Source organism: Coregonus lavaretus (genome assembly GCF_964263955.1).
Source record: "Coregonus lavaretus genome assembly, chromosome: 6".
Lineage (NCBI taxonomy): Eukaryota > Metazoa > Chordata > Actinopteri > Salmoniformes > Salmonidae > Coregonus > Coregonus lavaretus.
This window is the reverse complement of record NC_139993.1, coordinates 53250351-53273373: the sequence shown is the minus strand read 5'-3', so window position 1 is coordinate 53273373 and position 23023 is coordinate 53250351. Positions and strand designations below refer to the sequence as shown.

Genomic DNA, 23023 nt, shown 5'->3' with positions numbered 1-23023 from the left:
GCTATGTTAATGGAAAGATAATTTGGGTGGATGGCCTTTGGGGCTTTCTGTTCTGGTAATGTTGTGAGTGAATCTTGTCAGTTGACTGGATTCAAGCACTGGATTCAGTGAATCACTTCTCAATGGAGTTTTGTCTCATCTGGGCAAAGACTAAAGATACTCACTGATCTGATTCACATAATAGATAGTGTTTAAAATGATAATAAACACTAGGAGATTGGAGTATGAGTTCACAGTTCGTAGGTAAAATCAATGAACCAACTAAAAAAAGAGCACAGTCATGACAGAGAGGGTGATTTGAAAAGTCAAATAGAATTGTTTGCCAAGTTTGTTACAGTGCCTGAAGATAAAATGGCTAATAGTGACATCATCAACAGCTGTCAGGTCTCACCAATCACATCTCTCTGTCCGAGTGTTCTGATAATTTGAAATAACTGAAATCAGAAAGCTTGTAAGAGAGATCTCAGAGAGGAAAACGCCCCTTCACCTTAAAGCATCTATACACGACTGGCGCTTTAGAGCCAAACTCAATGTCTGGTTTTTGATGTTAACGTGACTATTATCCTAAACACAGAGATGGCATTTTTCATCATTAAATGTAATTGTACTATTACTGAGTCTGTTTCAGTATTACAATGAGACAGCATCAACACCAAAAATCAGAGACAAACTAAAGAGACGGGTATAATCAGAGTAGCCATAGTGGAGGCTACTGTTCAGAGCACACACATTTTCCCATTTCAGATCATCAGACCTGAAGCTTTCATTTGTTGTAAAATGACACTTACAGCCACCTGTAGATCCATCCCCTGGTGATAATAATGATAACGAGTTAGATGTAGATAAGTTAGAGAAGCTCAACAAGTTTCCAGTAATGCAGTTTTCATTCTATCAACCCACATCTATGTAGCAAAAATAAAACTGTGCATTTCAGTATGGCAACTTTTTTAGTATGGTTACTATTTTCCTAGTTGGCTTGGCTTACTCCAACTTAATTCTGAAGGTAACAACACCTTATACTACAAAATAATTGTTATTGTTTTTATAAGAAAAGTACTGTATATGTACAGTATATAAAGATAGAGTATATTTAATGCTCTAGCTGAACTGTAACTAACTAAACAAGGGTTGAATATCAAAAGGTCAGACTCAGGTACTTACTTCCCTCAGTGTGTGTCTGGGGGTTCTGGTACAGGTGCTCAATACGACCAGTGTTGAAAGAGCTGGATCTACGCAGGATACCGTGAACCTGCAGGGGGGAATACACACTATACAGTCAACACACACACAGTTTTACACAGACATAAAACACGGTGTGGTGTGTGTGTGATGTGGTGTGGTGTGTGTGTGGTGTGGTGTGGTGTGGTGTGGTGTGTGTGGGGTGTGTGTGTGTGGTGTGTGTGTGTGGTGTGGTGTGGTTGTGGTGTGTTTGTGGTGTGGTGTGTGTGTGGTGTGGTGTGGTGTGTGTGTGGTGTGTGTGTGGTGTGTGTGTGTGTGTGTGTGGTGTGTGGTGTGGTGTGGTGTGATGTGTGTGTGGTGTGGTGTGATGTGTGGTGTGGTGTGGTGTGTGTGTGGTATGGTGTGTGGTGTGTGTGTGGTGTGGTGTGATGTGTGTGTGGTGTGGTGTGTGGTGTGTGTGTGTGTGTGGTGTGTGGTGTGGTGTGGTGTGATGTGTGTGTGGTGTGGTGTGTGGTGTGGTGTGTGTGTGGTGTGGTGTGTGGTATGGTGTGGTGTGGTGTGTGGTATGGTGTGGTGTGTGTGTGTGTGGTCTAGGCAGGGGTTGGAACCGGTTCAGGGAAAAAAAATTTTTTTAAGGAACAAAAACGGAACCTGGAACAAAAGTGATCAATGATGTTCCAGAACAGAACCGTTATTTTAAAAGCACGGGAACCGGTTATTAATAATGTTATTTTACGTTCCAGGCATTTTTTTCTAGTCACACAACAAATGCAACAAAGCACCTATGCAAAGCCCTCACTTATTCCAAATCTTTGCCTGTGCGTGTTTAGGCTACCTGCCCCTCCCCCCTCTGAAGCGTAGGCTACTGTACTGACGTTACAAGCTTGATTCAGAAGATAGGGAGAGAGATTTTTAATTAGCTAGAGAAGAATGAATTACGTTTTTCAACTTTTTTGCTGGTCGGAATAGTGGAACGAAACGAAAAACATTGTGGTTCTGTTCAGAACGAAACGATTGGAAAATAATTTTGACTCTAGGAGATATATTGGATCCATTACAATCTCCAAACATTCTCCTTCCCCATCTCCCAATCTACATGTGGGGGAGTGGGGAGGTGGTTTTGGGGGAGTTCCCATTGTTCTGGGGATGTATAGGAAGCTCTGTTGTGAAGAGATAGCTGGGGAACTGGGGAGCACATTACTAAGAGGACATTGTGCCCTGACCTCACTTCCTGTATTCACTCTCCACTTCCTGCCTGTCCTTCTCTCTATCATCCCCCCTCCCAACGAGTCCCCAGTCTGGAGCCTGGGGCAGAGCCACTTCCTGTGGTGCCTGAAGACACTTCCTGTCAACTGTGGGCTGGTTCCACAAGATCAGGGCTGGTATGACTGGGAGCACATTACTGAGAGGACATCGTGCCCGGACCTCACTTCCTTTATTCACTCTCCACTTCTTGCCTGCCTGCCTGTCCGTCCCTCTATCATCCCCCCTGATTGTGAAGATATCGGCTATTTTGAAGGTTTTACTTGCAATGATGGTGATACGTGGTTGTTTTACCTACCTTTGTTAAATGCACTAATTGTATTTCACTCTGGATAAAAGCATCTGCTAAATAACTAATGTAAATGGGGGGGGAGATACTGCTAACCATCCAGGGGAAATTAAATCATTCAGCTACTGTTGAGAAAACAGATCCAGAGCTAGCACGGAGAGTATGTAGGTATGTTTGTGTCTGTGTGTGTTTGATATAATAAGTTAAGAAGTCACATAGCAAGAGTGTTAGCTACAGTTGAAGTCGGAAGTTTACATACACCTTAGCCAAATACAGTTGAAGTCGGAAGTTTACATACACCTTAGCCAAATACAGTTGAAGTCGGAAGTTTACATACACCTTAGCCAAATACAGTTGAAGTCGGAAGTTTACATACAGTGGGGGAAAAAAGTATTTAGTCAGCCACCAATTGTGCAAGTTCTCCAGAAAATCACATTGTAGGATTTTTAATGAATTTATTTGCAAATTATGGTGCAAAATAAGTATTTGGTCACCTACAAACAAGCAAGATTTCTGGCTCTCACAGACCTGTAACTTCTTCTTTAAGAGGCTCCTCTGTCCTCCACTCGTTACCTGTATTAATGGCCCCTGTTTGAACTTGTTATCAGTATAAAAGACACCTGTCCACAACCTCAAACAGTCACACTCCAAACTCCACTATGGCCAAGACCAAAGAGCTGTCAAAGGACACCAGAAACAAAATTGTAGACCTGCACCAGGCTGGGAAGACTGAATCTGCAATAGGTAAGCAGCTTGGTTTGAAGAAATCAACTGTGGGAGCAATTATTAGGAAATGGAGACATACAAGACCACTGATAATCTCCCTCGATCTGGGGCTCCACGCAAGATCTCACCCTGTGGGGTCAAAATGATCACAAGAACGGTGAGCAAAAATCCCAGAACCACACGGGGGGACCTAGTGAATGACCTGCAGAGATCTGGGACCAAAGTAACAAAGCCTACCATCAGTAACACACTACGCCGCCAGGGACTCAAATCCTGCTGTGCAAGACGTGTCCCCCTGCTTAAGCCAGTACATGTCCAGGCCAGTCTGAAGTTTGCTAGAGTGCATTTGGATGATCCAGAAGAGGATTGGGAGAATGTCATATGGTCAGATGAAACCAAAATATAACTTTTTGGTAAAAACTCAACTCGTCGTGTTTGGAGGACAAAGAATGCTGAGTTGCATCCAAAGAACACCATACCTACTGTGAAGCATGGGGGTGAAAACATCATGCTTTGGGGCTGTTTTTCTGAAAAGGGACCAGGACGACTGATCCGTGTAAAGGAAAGAATGAATGGGGCCATGTATCGTGAGATTTTGAGTGAAAACCTCCTTCCATCAGCAAGGGCATTGAAGATGAAACGTGGCTGGGTCTTTCAGCATGACAATGATCCCAAACACACCACCCGGGCAACGAAGGAGTGGCTTCGTAAGAAGCATTTCAAGGTCCTGGAGTGGTCTAGCCAGTCTCCAGATCTCAACCCCATAGAAAATCTTTGGAGGGAGTTGAAAGTCCGTGTTGCCCAGCGACAGTCCCAAAACATCACTGCTCTAGAGGAGATCTGCATGGAGGAATGGGCCAAAATACCAGCAACAGTGTGTGAAAACCTTGTGAAGACTTACAGAAAACGTTTGACCTGTGTCATTGCCAACAAAGGGTATATAACAAAGTATTGAGAAACTTTTGTTATTGACCAAATACTTATTTTCCATCATAATTTGCAAATAAATTCATTAAAAATCCTACAATGTGATTTTCTGGGTTTTTCTCTCTCATTTTGTCTGTCATAGTTGACGTGTACCTATGATGAAAATTACAGGCCTCTCATCTTTTTAAGTGGGAGAACTTGCACAATTGGTGGCTGACTAAATACTTTTTGTCCCCACTGTATATATTTTTTATAGCTGACACATTATTTTAATGACAGGCAGAAAGAACAGACAACCTGGCAGTACTATCAGAATCAGACTGGAATAACAAATACATGTGAATAGTATTTAATGAAGCACTATTTGCAATAATAAATAATATTTTCGAAAAACTGAAGTGAAGGACACTTTAGCTGAATAAATATATCCTATAAATATTGCTTTATATGATGCTGTATCCATACCCATTGGATGCAGTGATAACAATATAGTGGCTATATTCAGGAAAGCCAAAGTTCCAAAAGCTGGGCCTAAAATTGTGTATAAGAGACAATACAAAAGATTTTGCGGTCACTCTTATGTGGATGATGTTAAAAATATTTGTTGGTCTGATGTGATTAATAAGGAGCATCCAGATGCTGCACTTGATGAATTTATGAAATTGCTTCTTCCGATTATTGATAAACATGCACCTGTTAAGAAACTGACTGTTAGAACTGTTAAGATTCCATGTATTGATGAGGAATTGAAAAACTGTATGGCTGAAAGAGATGGGGCAAAAGGAGTGGCTAATAAGTCTGGCTGCACATCTGACTGGCTGACTTACTGCAAATTGAAGAATTATGTGACTAAACTCAACAAAACGAAGAAGAAACTGTAATGTGAAGCCAAGATCAAAGAATGCTGATTATTTTAATGATTACTTCATTGGCAAAGTGGGCAAACTTAGGCAGGAAATGCCAACAAAGAACAGTGAGCCATCGTACTCATGTATAAAAAAAGAATAATGAAAGAAAAGCGTTGCAAGTTTTAATTTTGTAATGTTAGTGTGGGAGAGGTGGAAAAATTATTGTTATCGATAAATAATGACAAACCTCCAGGCATTGACGACTTAGATGGAAAGCTACTGAGGATGGTCTAGAGCAGGGTTCTTCAATTCCGGTCCTGGAGGGCCGAAACAGTTCTGTTTTTTATTTCTACCTGGTAGTTAATTGCACTCACCTGGTGTCCCAGGTCTGAATTAGCCCCTGATTAAAGGAGAGGATGAAAAACAGAGGTGTTTCGGCCCTCCAGGACCGGAATTGAAGAACCCTGGTCTAGAGGAAGGCCTGGAGGGAAGCCAAAGTCATTCCGCTACCCAAGAGTGGTAAAGCGGCCTTTACCACTCTTGGAGCCGGCCTGGAGGATCCTGACTGCCTGGATCTCCTGCTCTGTGGGCTTGCTGCTGCCCCAACTCAAATCAAAGTTTATTGGTTGCGTACACAGATTGGCAGATGGTATCGCAGGTGCAGTGAAATGCTTGTGTTTCTATCTCCAACAGTGTAGTAATAATACCTACAGTGGCTTCAGAAAGTATTCATACTGCTTGACTTATTCCACATTTTGTTGTGTTAAAGCCTGAATTCAAAATATATGTTTTCTCTTCACCCATCTACACACAATACCCCATAATGACAAAGTGAAAACATGTTTTTAGAAATGTTTGCAGTTTAAGTGAGAATGAAATTACAGAAATATTTCATTTACATATGTATTCACACTCCTGAGTCAATACATTTTAGAATCACCTTTGGCAGCGATTACAGCTGTGAGTCTTTCTGGGTAAGTCTCTAAGAGCTTTGTGCACCTGGATTGTACTATATTTGCACATTATTATTTTTAAAATTCTTCAAGTTCTGTCAAGTTGGTTGTTTATCATTGCTAGACAGCCACTTTCAAGTCTTGCCATAAATGTAAAGCCGATTTAAGTCAAAACTGTAACTCGGCCACTCAGGAACATTCAATGTTGTCTTGGTAAGCAACTCCAGTGTATATTTGGCCTTGCGTTTTGGGTTATTGTCCTGCTGAAAGGTGAATTAATCTCCCAGTGTCTAGTGGACAGCAGACTGAACCAGGTTTTCCTCTAGGATTTTGCCTGTGCTTAGCTCTATTCAGTTTATTTTTTATCCTGAATAACTCGACAGTCCTTAACGATTACGAACATATCCATACCATGATGCAGCCACCACTATGCTTGAAAATATGGAGAGTGGTACTCAGTAATATGTTGTATTGGATTTGCCACAAACATAACACTTCGTAATCAGGACAAAAAGTTAATTGCTTTGCCACATATTTTGCAGTATTACTTTAGTGCCTTGTCGCAAACTGGATGCATGTTTTAGAATATTTGTATTCAGTATTCTGTATTTTTATTATTTTCACTCTGAAAATTAGGTTAGTATTGTGGAGCAACTACAATGTTGTTGATCCATTCTCCATTTTCTACTTTCACAGCCATTAAACTCTGTAAGTGTTTCAAAGTCCCCATTGGCCTCATGGTGAAATCCCTGAGCGGTTTGCTTCCTCTCCGGAAACGGAGTTAGGTAGGACGCCTGTAGTGACTGGGTGTATTGATACACCATCCAAAGTGTAATTAATAACTTCACCATGCTTAAAGCTACAATATGTAACTTTTTGGGCGACCCTACCAATTTCAAATAGAAATGTGAGTTATAGATATGTCATTCTCATTGAAAGCAAGTCTAAGAAGCGGTAGATCTGTTCTATGTACACTATTTCTATGCTTCCCATTCTTACGTTTTGTTTTTGCGTCTTTTACTTTCGGTTTTGTACCACAGCTTCAAACAGCTGAAAATACAATATTTTTGGTTATGGAACATATATTTCACAGCGGTGTAGATGGTACAATGATTCTCTCCACTATACTTGCTTGTTTTGTCACATAAACTGAAATTAGGCGAACTTTTAGAATTTTAGCAACCAGGAAATGGCTGAGCGATTTCTGCATAGTGCACCTTTAAAGGGATATTCAATGTCTGCTTATTATTTTTTTATCCATCTCCCAATGGGGGCCCTTCTTTGTGAGGCATTGGAAAACCTCCCTTTGTGGTTGAATGTGTGTTTGAAATTCACTGCTCGACCGAGGGACCTTACAGATAATTGTATGTGTGGGTACAGAGATCAGGTTGTCATTCAAAAATCATGTTTTGCACACAGAATGAGTCCATTCAACGTATTATGTTACTTGTTAAGCTTGTTAAATGTTTACTCCTGAACCTATTTAGACTTGCCATAACAAAGGGGTTGAATACTTATTGACTCAAGACATTTCAGCTTTTTATTTTTACATTATGGGGAAGTGTGTGTAGGCCAGTGCCACTCTCAATTTAATCAATTTAAAACTCACAACAAAATGTGGAAAAAGTCAAGGGGTGTAAATGCTTTCAGAAGGCACTGTAGCAATACAAAACAATACGCACATAATCAAAAAAGTAAAACGAAACGCCAATGGTGCGTGGCCAAATAACTCTATTTTCATGTCATCTGACCATAGCAATGGTTCCAATCCAAGTGTGAAGAATTTTGCATACAATATAGCTCAGTATTATTTATTTTATACACTTCATCTTTATCAAGGGTGGCAATAATTTTGGAACTGACTGAATATCTGATGTGACTGAGGAGTCAGTCTGCCTGTCAGTCGGATAGAGCTTATCTAGGGAATGTGTGCGCGTGTAGCAGTGTGTGTGTGTGTGTGTCACGGTGTGGTTGTCTGGAGCACAGAAGAGGGAGGCAGGGTGTGTATCCCAGTCTGACAGCCTCTCCCTGGGTGTCTCTCTCACCTCATAGCCCTTCTCCAGCAGGAACTCAGCCAGGTAGGAGCCATCCTGAAACACAGACAAAACACACAGGTCTGTTAGAGAGCAACACACACACATTTTAAATGCATGACTGTGTATGTTCGAGTGTGTTTTCACTCTCTCAATAAGGTCTTGTTCCCTCATCCATGTAGCTTAACTTCTCTTCTCCCCCCTCAGACCGCACATTCTGGAACACTCTGGAACATTCCAAACCAGTCATGGCAATCCCTCTCCCTCCACCCCAGTCCCCTCCACCTACCCACCCCCATTCCTCTCCAGGTCTGGGGGTGATTTGGCCACAGACCTCCGGCCCTCCAGACTAGAGGGGAACATGTGAGGAAGAAAGTTGGAAGAGATGCAGATTTCAGTCTACCAACCAACGCCAAGCCATCGAGTAAGCTGGTCCCAGATCAGTTTGTGCTGTCTTGCCAACTCCTAATGACAACAACCATCATGAGGCCCCGGGCATGGGTATAGACTCCATGGGAGCTGGGAGCTAAGGATGTAAGCATAGCATACCCACCACATATAATTAAAATGAATTTACCAGCCAAAATTGCCAAGGTCAGAGGTTCCAAGCTCGTTTTATTCATTCTATTTCTATGGTCCACCACTCGAGTCAGAGGGATGTGTAGCTCATTGTCTATCATAGTTCAGTTAGTGCAGCTAAGCACTGTCAGAAGAGATCAGTATGAAACCTCATACTCATTATGGGTCGCCCACCACAGTTCAGAATGGACCAGTATCATAGGATGGAGTTCAGGGACCAGCTCTATTAGACCCCTGCTTGGGCAAGGTGGGCTCACTGTGGTTCAGGTGGGCTCACTGTGGTTCAGGTGGGTTCACTGTGGTTCAGGTGGGTTCACTGTGGTTCAGGTGGGTTCACTGTGGTTCAGGTGGGTTCACTGTGGTTCAGGTGGGTTCACTGTGGTTCAGGTGGGTTCACTGTGGTTCATGTGGGTTCACTGTGGTTCACGTGGGTTCATGTGGGTTCACTGTGGTTCAGGTGGGTTCATGTGGGTTCACTGTGGTTCATGTGGGTTCACTGTGGTTCAGGTGGGTTCATGTGGGTTCACTGTGGTTCAGGTGGGTTCATGTGGGTTCACTGTGGTTCATGTGGGTTCACTGTGGTTCATGTGGGTTCATGTGGGTCCACTGTGGTTCAGGTGGGTCCACTGTGGTTCAGGAGGTGGCTCTGGCTCTTTGGTTCTGTCTCTAGCTCTATGGAGGGTGGCACTGAAGCCTGACTGAGCACAGCCTGACTTGGTAGTTGGTACCCAGAGAGAGGTTGGCACTGCCAGCCTGGCACCACACCATGTAGCCTGTCCCTCCCCGGATGAGTCCCAAATGGCACCCTATGCGTTCCAGGGTCCTGGTCAAAAGTAGTGGTGCACTATATAGGGAATAGGGTGCCATTTGGGACACACAGCCTAACTCCATAACCCTACGCCATTCAAAGCTCTGGCCCCCGGGTCCTGTCATGTTTTCCTGACCCTGTGCCAGGGTCAAACATCGACGTGCCAAATGAATTATGGAAAAAAACATGAAGAGTTGGTTTTATGTTTGAAAACAAGAGGCTCTTTTGAGTCTGTTTTAGCCCATAAACCCTGGCCTCACCTCTCCGTTTCCTGTTATGGGGAGCCAGGGGAGGGTGGGGAGATACATACACACTTGCACGCACACACACAGACAGACACACACTATCTGAACAGCACACCCTGTGCTCCCAGTGAGTCCCCCTCTAGACCAGAAAAGCCCAGTGTCTCATTTTGGGCCAAAATATCATAAATCAGACAGCTCTTCAGCAACTAGATCAAACACAAATTCCATTGGTCAGAGAGGTGACAGTTGGGTCAGAGAGGTGACAGTTGGGTCAGAGAGGTGACAGTTGGGTCAGGGGTCAAGGGATTGGAGGATCTGACTGATCTATCTGTCACTGAGTACGTTTACATGCACACTAATAATTCAATATTAAACTGATTACGGCAATAGGCAGAGTATGGCAATTGTCATATAAACACATAACTCTGCTTGACTGAATCGGCGAAGTAAGCATACGCTGATTAAAACATCTGGTTTTCTGAGCAATCTTTCAAATTATTAGGACATGTCTGTGTTCCAGCAGTGCATTTGATATGCGCATGTGCCAGCACCGGAAGCGCAAGCCTCCCTCTTATGTGGTAGAAAGTTTATTTTTATTGGCCATTTTCTGCATTTATCTAAGTCCCATCGGGTAGCCTGATTTCAGATGTGTCCATGTAAACATGATTATTAGGGAAATCGTTCTCCTTGCAAAGCATGTTTTTAAACTAACTATTAGGCCTATATGAATCTGCCTATCCACAATAATCGTATTATTGTGCGCATGTAACCATACTTACTGATATATTTCCCTCTGGATCTGAAACTAAGTGAACAACATATGTATCTGTGGGGAGTCTGATACGTTCTGTTCTCAGGGTGCAGTGTGTGAGATACACCTGAAGGGGGCGTGAGTCATGTACAGCACAACCGCATCAGACAGGTCCAGGTGAGATACTGTATACCCCACCTCAAACCAGCCAGCCAATCACAAGCCCCATGTGTATGCCACTCCACACGTAGTGACAACGAGACAATACGACTGTGAATGCTGAGCTGAGGCTATTTTAGCCCAGGGGAAGAGCAGTGCTGCCAGATGTATTTTCCATGGTCCTCTGGCAGGTCTGTGTCACAAATGACAACCTATGCCCTACATAGCGCACTACTTTTGACCAGAGCCATATGGACCCTGGTCAAAAGCAGTGCAATATATATGGACTAGGGTGTAATTTGGGAGGAATCCTCCTGTTCCAGTCCAGGACCAGGGTTACATAGTACAGACCTGAGCCTGATGAGGTGTTATTCACTATACTGTCCAATAGTGGGACACAGAGGAAATAGAATAAGAGTTTCCCTTTACACACACACACACAAACATTGGTTTTACTATCCAGGTGGGGACCAAAAAATGTATTCCCATTAAAAATCCTATTTTCCCTAACCCCAACCCTTCACCCTAAAATGAACCCTAATTCTAACCCTAACCCTAAACCTAACCCCTAAGCCTAAAATATATATTTTTTATTTTGGGGACTGGCGAATTGTCCCTACTTGTCAAATGTTCCTTGTTTTACTATCCTTGGGAGGACTTTTGGAACCCAAAAGGATAGTAAAGTTTGACCACACAAGCCCAAAATCTAGATCAACTATAGGGACGAGTTTGTGTGTGTGTGTGTGTGTGTGTCGTCCCAAGGCATAATGTGTGTCGTCCTACTAAAGAGTCAACACACTACCTAACCAGGCAAACAAACAATCTCTCCTCTGACGAACAATGCAGAGGCTTGCCAAACCAATCCATGTGTATGAAGTATGTCAACTCATCAGAAACACCTTCAAATCCACCATTAGATCCAAAGACTTGGCATCGATGGGCATTGTGAAGGCATAGTGTGTGAATTTGAATTAGTGCAGACCATTAGTGAAAGCATGGACAAAACATACTACATTGTTTTATCAATATTATCATATTATGGTAAAGCAATTCCAACTCCCATGATTCCTTCCAATACAGTATCACCCATTACCCACAACACTGCTAGCATCTCAGTCTAGTGGTACAGTTACACTGTGGGAGAATGTGACGCATTAGCAAGACACAGTGATTATGTTTGTTATGACTATATAAACATGGCCATGCCTCAGTAGAGAAAGAGAGGGGGATATAGAGAGCGAGAAGAGATGGAGGGGGGAGAGACAGAGATAAGAGATGGAGGGGGAGAGACAGAGAGAAGAGATGGAGGGGGAGACAGAGAGAAGAGATGGAGGGGGGAGAGACAGAGAGAAGAGATGGAGGGGGGAGAGACAGAGAGAAGAGATGGAGGGGGGAGAGACAGAGAGAAGAGATGGAGGGGATAGAGACAGAGAGAAGAGATGGAGGGGTTAGAGACAGAGAGAAGAGATGGAGGGGGAGACACGGAGACGAGATGGAGGGGAGAGAGTGAAGAGATGGAGGGGGGAGAGACAGAGAGAAGAGATGGAGGGGAGAGAGAGAGAAGAGATGGAGGGGAGAGAGAGAGAGAGAAGAGATGGAGGGGAGAGAGAGAGAGAAGAGATTGTGGGGAGAGACAGAGAGAAGAGATGGAGGGGAGAGAGAGAGAAGCAATGGATGGAAGGAGAGAGAGAGAAGAAGAGATGGAGGGGGAGACAGAAGCAATGGCTGGAAAGAGAGAGAGAGAAGAGGTGGAGGGGGGAGAGAGTGAGAGAAGAGATGGAGGGGAGAGAGAGAGAGAAGAGATGGAGGGGGAGAGAGAGAGAGAAGAGATGGAGGGAGAGAGTGAGTGAGAGAAGAGATGGAGGGGGAGAGACAGAGAAGAGATGGAGGGGGAGAGAGACCGAGAGAAGAGATGGAGGGGGAGAGACAGAGAGAAGAGATGGAGGGGGAGAGACAGAGAAGAGATGGAGGGGGAGAGAGACCGAGAGAAGAGATGGAGGGGGAGAGACAGAGAGAAGAGATGGAGGGGGAGAGACAGAGAGAAGAGATGGAGGGGGAGAGAGACAGAGAGAAGAGATGGAGGGGGAGAGAGACAGAGAGAAGAGATGGAGGGGGAGAGAGACAGAGAAGATATGGAGGGGGAGAGACTGAGAGAAGAGATGGAGGGGGGAGAGAGTGTGAGAAGAGATGGAGGGGGGAGAGGGTGAGAGAAGAGATGGAGGGGGGAGAGTGAGAGAGAAGAGATGGAGAAGAGATGGAGGGGGAGAGAGAGAAGAGCTGGAGGGGGAGAGAGAGAGAAGAGATGGAGGGAGGAAAGACAGAGAGAGAGAAAGGATGGAGGGGGGAGAGAGAGAGAAGAGATGGAGGGGGGACAGAGAGAGAGAAGAGATGGAGGGGACAGAGAGAGAGAGAGAGAGAGAGAAGAGATGAGGGGGAGAGAGAGAGAATAGATGGAGGGGGGAGAGAGAGAAGAGATGGATGGGGAGAGAGACAAAAAAAATGTGACAGCAGAAATAGAAGGATGGTAGAGACAGAATAAGTAATGCTCCATAGAAAGCTAGTCTGGCTCCCTCTGCTGGTGTAAGATTGAAATAACAAGGTTTTATTGCAGGCTCTGTGACTGGACTCTTTCAAAGTGGAGGGTATATTATATTTATCTAAGTTATGCATGAGTGTCAAATATATTGTGGATGTAGAAGAATAGATGTACAATATTACTGTACAGAGACAGCTGAAATTACTGTCTGTGTGTGTGTGTGTGTGTACATACTGAGGATGTTTATTTGTCAGTGTGTATAAATGAATCATTGTAATGTTCTTTCTTTAGACCAAAGAGAGAGGCTGCCAGACACACCACTGGGCTGCAATTAGAGCTGATAGAGTTGAATGAACCTGCAATTAGAGCTGATAGAGTTGAATGAACCTGCAATTAGAGCTGATAGAGTTGAATGAACCTGCAATTAGAGCTGATAGAGTTGAATGAACCTGCAATTAGAGCTGATAGAGTTGAATGAACCTGCAATTAGAGCTGATAGAGTTGAATGAACCTGCAATTAGAGCTGATAGAGTTGAATGAACCTGCAATCACAGACCACAGGACACACACACACAGCGTAGCGTAGCGTAGCGTAGCGTGCACAAGCTCAGACATAGACTAGGTCTGGGACGATACGAGTATCAAGATACTCGTTAGTATCGTGGCAAGGAATCAAAACACGAAGCTGATTTAACTTCTTTAGGAAAACCACCCTAATGTTGGAAACAAACATCATTATGTTGTCATCCAAGTCACATTGATTTATTTTCCAAGCTATAGCACACAGTATTTTACATACAGCAGGTTTTTAGTTCAGTCTGCTTCTGCTTTAATTTTTGCCATGGAAAACATATTGCTATCGTCACAGCCCTAACACACACACACACACTCTCATGCACGGACACACACACACACAAACACAAACCGAGAGTAAATGAGCATTATATGCATACAGTATTCTCTTGGAGTAAGCATTATCCTCATCCTTTAGCCCAAACCAGGCATGTCACTGTGACAAACGACTGACTGAGCGCGTGCAGAACTCCCTCACATACTCCAATGTGTTTCTGTAATCAGTGAGGGAGCACTGAGGGCACTTCCTGTCCTCACAGGAAATCCATCACTTTACGACTTCTCACAGTGGGGCGTGACAGACATGGCCCCGCTGGCCCCACACACACAGCTACTGTTCACACACACACACACACCCGCACACCCTCTCTCATTAATACCGCGACTTCCATTCCATTGCATCTCAGATTCATGGCAGCAGGATATAGGAGCGGACACATAAGGTCATTAGCTCATACTTGGTTAGCTTAGCCCTAGCCTCGCTACCATAAAAGTCTCACAGGGCAAATATCTGTCTGGAAGAGACTGATGCCAGATTCACACTATAGGGCCAACCCAAACCGTACTGTGCTGGCTCTAATATTTTATTTTTTACATTAACCTTCATAACGAGCTTGGCTTGGCTCGGTTTTGCTCAGTAATGTGAAAAGGGTCGGCTATATAGCTTATATAGCAATAATATGACGGTAAGATTAAGACCTTTGGAACTGCTCCCACATATAACCTTTTTTTCTTTATTTATTGAATCCTGTCAGATCTCCAGATAGACCTCATTCCAAGGCAGAATCAGCCTTGGAGGGGCGATCAGGAGTGATTACGAGCAACGGAGGAGGGATCACAGAGGAGACGTGCACGGATTCTTCGCTTTATGATTATTATTCCTGGCATTCCGACAACCTCTCAGTCCCCCTTGTGTGGCTATTACTGAACGCTGTCTTTGGAATGGAGGGGGGGTGGGGGGGTGGGGGAGCAGTGTATCAAATGCCAACAAAAAAGTGAGGAGGGAGTTTGTAGGATGTAGGTTGCACATCAAAAAGGTTGTGGGGGTGTATCAAAACACGGTGTTGTTTTCCTAGACAAGTTAAAGAAAGCAGAGTAATACATACCCCAAACCAAAGTAAAGGCACATTTTACTGCTGACCAGAGAGAGAAGGGGACTAAACCCAGCCTCTTAAGTACTCACCTTCCTCCCCCTCCCTGTCCTGTCCTGTCCTCATACTAAGCCAGCCAGCGGAGATCACAGCACAGAGTGGACCCCAGCTTTAGCACTGAGGTGGCAAACTATAACTCACACCCCAGATCCTTCTCTGACCCCTGCAGCTCAACCAATCACAGTAGCCGTATCCTAAGTACTGAGGCCACCACGAGACAAACAGCAAAGTGTTTCGGCCCTCGGCCAGTCACAATTTATGAACAGTAGTTAGCCTGGAGATTTATGGTATCGTCGCAACCTTACAACCCCACCGGTGTCAGGGAACCACCCTCCGAGTGTGAGATGGTATATCCAGATGCTATATTCCTGTATGGAGATTCAGCATCAGGGACAAGGGCCTCAGTATTCTACTGCTCTGTTAGGGGGGATATATATCACAGAGACTGAAGGGCAGAAGAAAAATGAAATAACACTGTTATTCTTTGTTTTCTGTTAAAGGAGGGAGGAGGAGGGGAAAAAGTAGGAGAGAGGGCCAGGGAGTCTAGGTACAGAGAGAGGGAGGGAGAGAGAGAGAAGGCGAAACGGAGAGAGAGGGAGAGAGAGAAACAGAGAGAGAAATAGAGAGAGAGAGAGAAAGAGAGAGAGGAGGAAAGGAGAGAGAGCCTAGGGAGAATGCCACAGGAGCGCCGGACGGAGAGAGGAATGTGAGAGGTTTGAAATTACTTTCCAAGATCTGGGAATGGGATGGCTGTCTCCAGGGAGGGCTTCTCGGAAGGCTCAGGATTCAGGAAGGAATATCTAGGCCAGGTGACATCTTTTACTGCCTCCTTCCTGAACACTCCCCAAAATCTCAACTGTTCCCAAACTTACTACCATCTCACTAATGTCAGCAATACACTACACGATTTTGCCACGTTTTTGCCATCCCAGAAACATTTTCATGATCGGGGTGAAATGTAATGAACTTGGGCTTGGATCAGTACGTCGGGACTCGGGTAGTTTGAGCTGGTCAAGGACGCACCGATGATGACTGTTCCGTTCTCCAGACCCCTGTCGGATGACCCGATAATTTTCTGACATTTCAGACATTTTGGTCGTGCATCTTGTAGTATGAGCAGTGTTACGACATTATTGGGCAAGGACCTCTGCCAATAGCCAATGAGCACTCAGCATGTCAGACCAAAACAATGATGGCAAAGAGGAAAGCAACAACAACACGCACCGTGTGGACCGAGGTGATGAAGACAGATTGGTGGAGCTGTGGAGAGAACACAGCTGCCTTTTCAATATTAAAAGGTTTATATTACCTCCAATTCCCTCTGTAGAATAGAAAGTCCATATTGTCCACGTCTGCCCAACCATTTGGCTGGTCCATATACTGCCCCTCCGTCTCTTTTTTAATGTTTTTGCACATAATGTGCACACTAAAAAAGCAGCTTGCCGTTTGCATCAGCCTTTATTGCCAATGACAAGCGAGAAACACAGGGCAGGATCAACCAGGGAATCATTGTGTAATGTGAGCACCCACGTCCTGGGGTTGAGGATGGACGGAATGAAATATTTGGGACAAGGAAATCAGGAAATGTGAGCACGTCCATGATCTTAGAAATTGTGTAGTGAACGCCCAGCATAAATGCCTGCACAGACTGTATAATTCTAGCAGTCTTATGCCACGACTTTGCCGTCCCAGACAAAATGTCCACGTCGTGGGGAATTTCTTATGGTTGTAAATGATTGTCGGACGTCTTGGCTCGTTCAGTGTGACAGGGTCTAGGTCTGCTGATTAAGTACCACTACGTGCGGTCGTAGGCTCCGACAAAGTTCTGTCAGTGTCAGAAATGTAGCCTTTATCGTGTAGTATGGCTGGTGTTACGAGCTGATCCCGGTGACTGGCCAATAGGAACACGGCCGGCACTGAGTATGTACACAATAATACGTTTGTTGTGAATAGTCAGATTAATATAATAGTTAGACTTAAAACATGTATATGCTTTGCAAGAACAATTTCCCTTATAATCTTGTTTACATGACACATCTGAAATCAGGCTACCTGATGGGATTTTGTATACGCACAAAATGGTCAATCAAAATAAACATTCCACCATGTTATTTTTGGGATGCCTATTTGATTCGGAGTTCGGACATATAACGTTTGTAGCCTATGTGAAAACTATTTGTAACCCACATCCACCACCCCTTCACTCCACTCACTAAGACACACACAGAAGACCAGGGTGGGGTAGGGTAGAGGGGCACACTGGGCAGTGCCCCCAGTCCAGAACCCTGGCACTATGGAATGGGTTGTCATCTAAGGTCTACCTTCTGAGGGAGATGAAGGAAGAGAGATAGAGGGAGGAGAGCTAGAGGGAGGAGAGATAGAGGGAGGAGAGATAGAGGGAGGAGAGATAGAGGGAGGAGAGATAGAGGGAGGAGAGATAGAGGGAGGAGAGATAGAGGGAGGAGAGATAGAGGGAGGAGAGATAGAGGGAGGAGAGATAGAGGGAGGAGAGATAGAGGGAGGAGAGATAGAGGGAGGAGAGATAGAGGGAGGAGAGATAGAGGGGAAAAGTGGAGGGGAATGTTCAGCTGCATGTTCAGAAAACAAGCAGTGACTCAGTCAGAGCTGAAGTGAGCCCACCTCTCTCTACCTCTCTTTCTCCCTCACACAGGCTCCACTGTGTCCTGACTGGGCACATAAAAAGCAAGGGAGAGAGAAAAAAAAGGTGAAGAAAAAAATGGATGTTGACATTTTAGCTGTGAATAACAGGACGTGGGTCTAGGTCAGAAATGGAACTGGTTTTCCGGAGGAGTCGGAGTCTGCGCACGCACACACACACACACACACACACACACACACACACACACACAGTTGGGGTCTGGGCACAGTTCTGCTGCCTGACTGGTTTAAGCTAATGAACGTGTGTTGATAATTAAATTATATCAGGTGCTACACACAAAAGTCACCCACATACATACAGGTCTACAGAGTGTTTATTCAGACAGGCTAGTCACTCATAGGGAGGAAGAAAATTATATATATACCTCTACTAACGTATGTCTGCAGCTAAGGTCAGTAATAGTTGGGATTCCACTGCAGGTTAAGTGCATAACTCATCCTTATGGTGTTCTTTCATAATGGCAGTTATGAAGTCCACACACACACTGTAATGGGAATACTGAAGATGAATAAACATACACTCACGGCCAGTTTATTAGGTATACCACCCAGTTCACAAAAAATTGATCGCTCCTACAGACAGTGAGTCACGTGTACAAAACCTTAGGAACACTTTCCTAATATTGAGTTGCATGTTGATTCACAGTTGTGTCAAGTTGACTGGTGGACCATTCTTGTTATGAACGGCATACTGTTGAGCGTGAAAAACTCAGCAGCGTTGCAGTTCTTGACAAACTCAAACCGGTGCCCTGGCACCACTACCATACCCCGTTCAAAGGAACTTAAATCTTTTGTCTTGCCCATTCACCCTCTGAATGGCACACATACACAATCCATGTCTCTGTTGTCTCAAGGCTTAAAAATGCTTTAACCTGTCTCCTCCCCTTCATCTACACTGATTGAAGTGTATTTAACAGGTGACATCAATAAGGGATCATAGCTTTCACCTGGATTCACCTGGTCAGTCTATGTCATGGAGAGTGTTCCTAATGTTTTGTACACTCAGTGTAAAGCAGACAGACAGGCATCCAATTACTGTTCGATTGAATGTTAGAATGGGCAAAACGAGTGACCTAAGTGACCGGTTCCAGTATCTCAGAAACAGCTGCCCTTCTGGCCTTTTCACACACGACAGTGTCTAGGGTTTACCGAGAATGGTGCGACAAACAAAAAGCATCCAGTCAGTGGCAGTCCTGTGGGCGAAAACAGCTTGTTGAAGGAAAATGGCAAGAACCATGCAAGCTAACAGGAGGGCCACATACAGACAAATAAAGGCGCAGTACAACAGTGGTGTGCAGAACGGCATCAGAACTCACAACTTGTCGATCCTTGTCACGGATGGGCTATTGCAGCAGACGACCACACCGGGTTCCACTCCTATCAGCTAAAAACAAGAAGCAGCAGCTCCAGTGGGCACGCGATCACCAACACTGGACAAATGAGAAGTGGAAAATCGTCGCCTGGAACATGACAGCGAGTTCAGTTTACTTAAGTGGCATGCTCAGTCCCCAGACCTCAACCCAGTAGAGCATCTTTGGGATGAGATGGAACGGGCTGTTCGCAGCATGAATGTACCGCCATCCAATCTGCAGCAACTGCGTGATGCCATCACGTCAGCATGGACCAACATCCCTGTGGAACGTTTGACATCTTGTAGAATGCCCCAAAGAATTCAGACGGTTCTGGAGTACTAGATGGGTGTACCTAATAAACTGGCCAGTGAGTGAACATACATACTTAGAAAAACCTTTGTATGCCTGCTTAGGTTGAGAGAACACGCATTGTCCTCTAACAATCATTTGACCTAGGCCTATTTGGTTTTGAGATTAGTAGACCTGCAGTCCCTTCAGACTGAGCAGGTGTGGGGTATGTGTGCGATAGGTAGGTATGACCATCATCCCCTTGTTAAAATGGAGTGATGAGAAGGCTTAGCCATACTCGATGACCACAGCCAAAAACAACAAACACACACAGAGGAGAGCTGACCTAGGAGGACTGGCACGGAGCGCAGTGGAGCACCACACAGAGGAGAGCTGACCTAGGAGGACTGGCACGGAGCGCAGTGGAGCACCACACAGAGGAGAGCTGACCTAGGAGGACTGGCACGGAGCGCAGTGGAGCACCACACAGAGGAGAGCTGACCTAGGAGGACTGGCACGGAGCGCAGTGGAGCACCACACAGAGGAGAGCTGACCTAGGAGGACTGGCACGGAGCGCAGTGGAGCACCACACAGAGGAGAGCTGACCTAGGAGGACTGGCACGGAGCGCAGTGGAGCACCACACAGAGGAGAGCTGACCTAGGAGGACTGGCACGGAGCGCAGTGGAGCACCACACAGAGGAGAGCTGACCTAGGAGGACTGGCACGGAGCGCAGTGGAGCACCACACATTACAAGACAGATTATACTGCTGTGTGCTGGTTGACAAACAACTACACCTCTACACTATCCCTGCAGAAAGACAACTGGATCCTGTACAATACAAATAAACTAGTGATGGGGAAGAAGAAAAAAAATCGATAGTTACATAAATCGGGATATTATTTTTGACAATATATCATATCGTATTGACAATATCGCAATATTATTTTTGCACTAGTTTGCTGTACCTGGACCAAAACAACAGTATTTTTCCTTCATAGCTTGATCTCCATCTTCTTTTTAAATAGGGAGCCAATTTGTTTTCAGCACTTATATTTCCATCGTTTTGTCATGGCTCTCTTGACCCTCTGCAGCAGACATATAGTGAGCAATATGATTGTAACATCGAATCGCAATAAAATCACAGTATCGAAACGCAATACATATAGAGTCATGTGAATCGCAATACATATCTTATCGGCAAATAAGTATTGTGATAATATCGTATCCTTAGGTCCCTGGCAATTCCCAGCCCGAAAATAAACCTTGTCTCTGTGTGTGTGTGTTAGGGCTGGGCAATTAATTCAAATGTATGTTTTTACGCTATATACCAAATGACTAACGCAGAATCAAGTTTTTTTGTATTTTTCGTTTTATGAACGTTTATGTACGCTTGTTCTCGTGTTGTCTTTTTGGTCTCGTCTCGTTCGGTCCTTCTGTGCTGTGTGTCATGTAAAAATCTTCCCAGCATGAAATAGTTCCCAATCATTCTGATTGTGTTGTGATTGTGACGTCATACTGTAAAATTACTCCCAGCTTGGAAATGTTCCCAGTTCAATAATTGCACGCACATCTCTTTATGTGGCTGGCTGAGCTTGTGCGGATGTCTTTCTCACACCCTCCCTCGACCTCGAAAAACAGTTCTGTGGGCACGCGCATTTGCTTCACTCATCTGCCACTCAATGGTGGACAGGAGTATTGACTCTGACCAATCAGAAGCTTGTTGAGGCGTGAGGTCAGCATATAAAATACCCGGACTCGCGCGTCAAAGTGCTGAGGGTTGATGTCTGGAGAGATTTTTTTTGCCATTTCAAAAACACGTGTTTATTTAGCTAGCTATACAAACAAGTTAAAACTGCACACCTCTGAGAACAAGCCATTTCGACCAGTTTATAGCAAATTATTTGTTATTGTATTTGTATTTATTATGGATCCCTATCTGCCAAGGCAGCAGCTACTCTTCCTGGAGTCTGGCAAAATTAAGGCAGTTATAAAATTTAAAAAACATTTCAATACATTCATAACAGATATCACAACACACTAAGTGTGTGCCCTCAGGCCCCTACTCCACTACCACATATATACAACACAAAATCCATGTGTATGTGTGTGTGTGTAGTGCGTATGTTATCATGTGTGTGTATGCATGTGTCTGTGCCTATGTTTGTGTTGCTTCACAGTCCCCGCTGTTCCATAAAGTGTATTTTTATCTGTTTTTTTAAATCTGAATCTACTGCTTGCATCAGTTACCTGATGTGGAATAGAGTTCCATGTAGTGATGGCTCTATGTAGTAATGTGCGCCTCCCATAGTCTGTTCTGGACTTGGGGACTGTGAAGAGACCTCTGGTGGCATGTCTTGTGGGGTATGTATGGGTGCTTTCAACATGTTAATACCGCTCACAAATACAAGTAGTGATGAAGTCAATCTCTCCTCCACTTTGAGCCAGGAGAGACTGACATACATATTATTAATGATTGCTCTCTGTGTACATCCAAGGGCCAGCCGTGCTGCCCTGTTCTGAGCCAATTGCAATTTTCTTAAGTCCCTCTTTGTGGCACCTGACCACATGACTGAACAGTAGTCCAGGTGCGACAAAACTAGGGCCTGTAGGACCTGCCTTGTTGATAGTGCTATTAAGGAGGTAGAGTAGCGCTTTATTATGGACATACTTCTCCCCATCTTAGCTATTGTTGTATCAATATGTTTTGAACATGACAGTTTACAATCCAGGGTTACTCCAAGCAGTTTAGTCACCTCAACTTGCTCAATTTCCACATTATTTACTACAAGGTTTAGTTGAGGTTTAGGGTTTAGTGAATGAATTGTCCCAAATACAATGCTTTTAGTTTTTGAAATATTTAGGACTAATTTATTCCTTGCCACCCATTCTGAAACTAACTGCAGCTCTTTGTTAAGTGTTGCAGTCATTTCAGTCGCTGTAGTAGCTGACGTGTATAGTGTTGAGTCATCCGCATACAGACACACTGGCTTTACTCAAAGCCAGTGGCATGTCGTTAGTAAAGATTGGGAAAAGTAAGGGGCCTAGACAGCTGCCCTGGGGAATTCCTGATTCTATCTGGATTTTATTGGAGAGGCATCCATTAAAGAACACCCTCTGTGTTCTGTTAGACAGGTAACTCTTTATCCACAATATAGCAGGGGGTGTAAAGCCATTACACATTTTTCCAGCAGCAGACTATGATCGATAATGTCAAAAGCCGCACTGAAGTCTAACAAAACAGCCCCCACAATCTTTTTACCATTTCACACGTTATCCAGATACTGACTGTTAGCACTTGGTGGTCTATAGCAAATTCCCACAAGAATGGGCTTTAGGTGAGGCAGATTAACCTGTAGCCATTTTACTTCAACAGTATTTAACATGAGATCCTCTCTAATCTTT

The 23023-nt window shown here is 44.4% G+C and overlaps 1 protein-coding gene across 2 annotated transcripts in view; it reads right to left on the bottom strand.

Annotated features, from left to right (window-relative positions):
- Positions 1-23023, bottom strand: part of gmds (GDP-mannose 4,6-dehydratase) — a 153665-nt gene that overhangs the window by 119950 nt on the left and 10692 nt on the right. Inside the window, exons 2-4 of one of the 2 annotated variants that reach the window (XM_084163195.1) lie at positions 8231-8275; positions 1162-1249; positions 789-809 (exon numbers count right to left, since the gene is read on the bottom strand). In XM_084163195.1, coding sequence (XP_084019321.1) covers positions 789-809; positions 1162-1249; positions 8231-8275 — 154 coding nt within the window. The remainder of the gene's footprint in view (positions 1-788; positions 810-1161; positions 1250-8230; positions 8276-23023) is intronic. The other variant, XM_084163196.1, reaches the window with a different exon arrangement.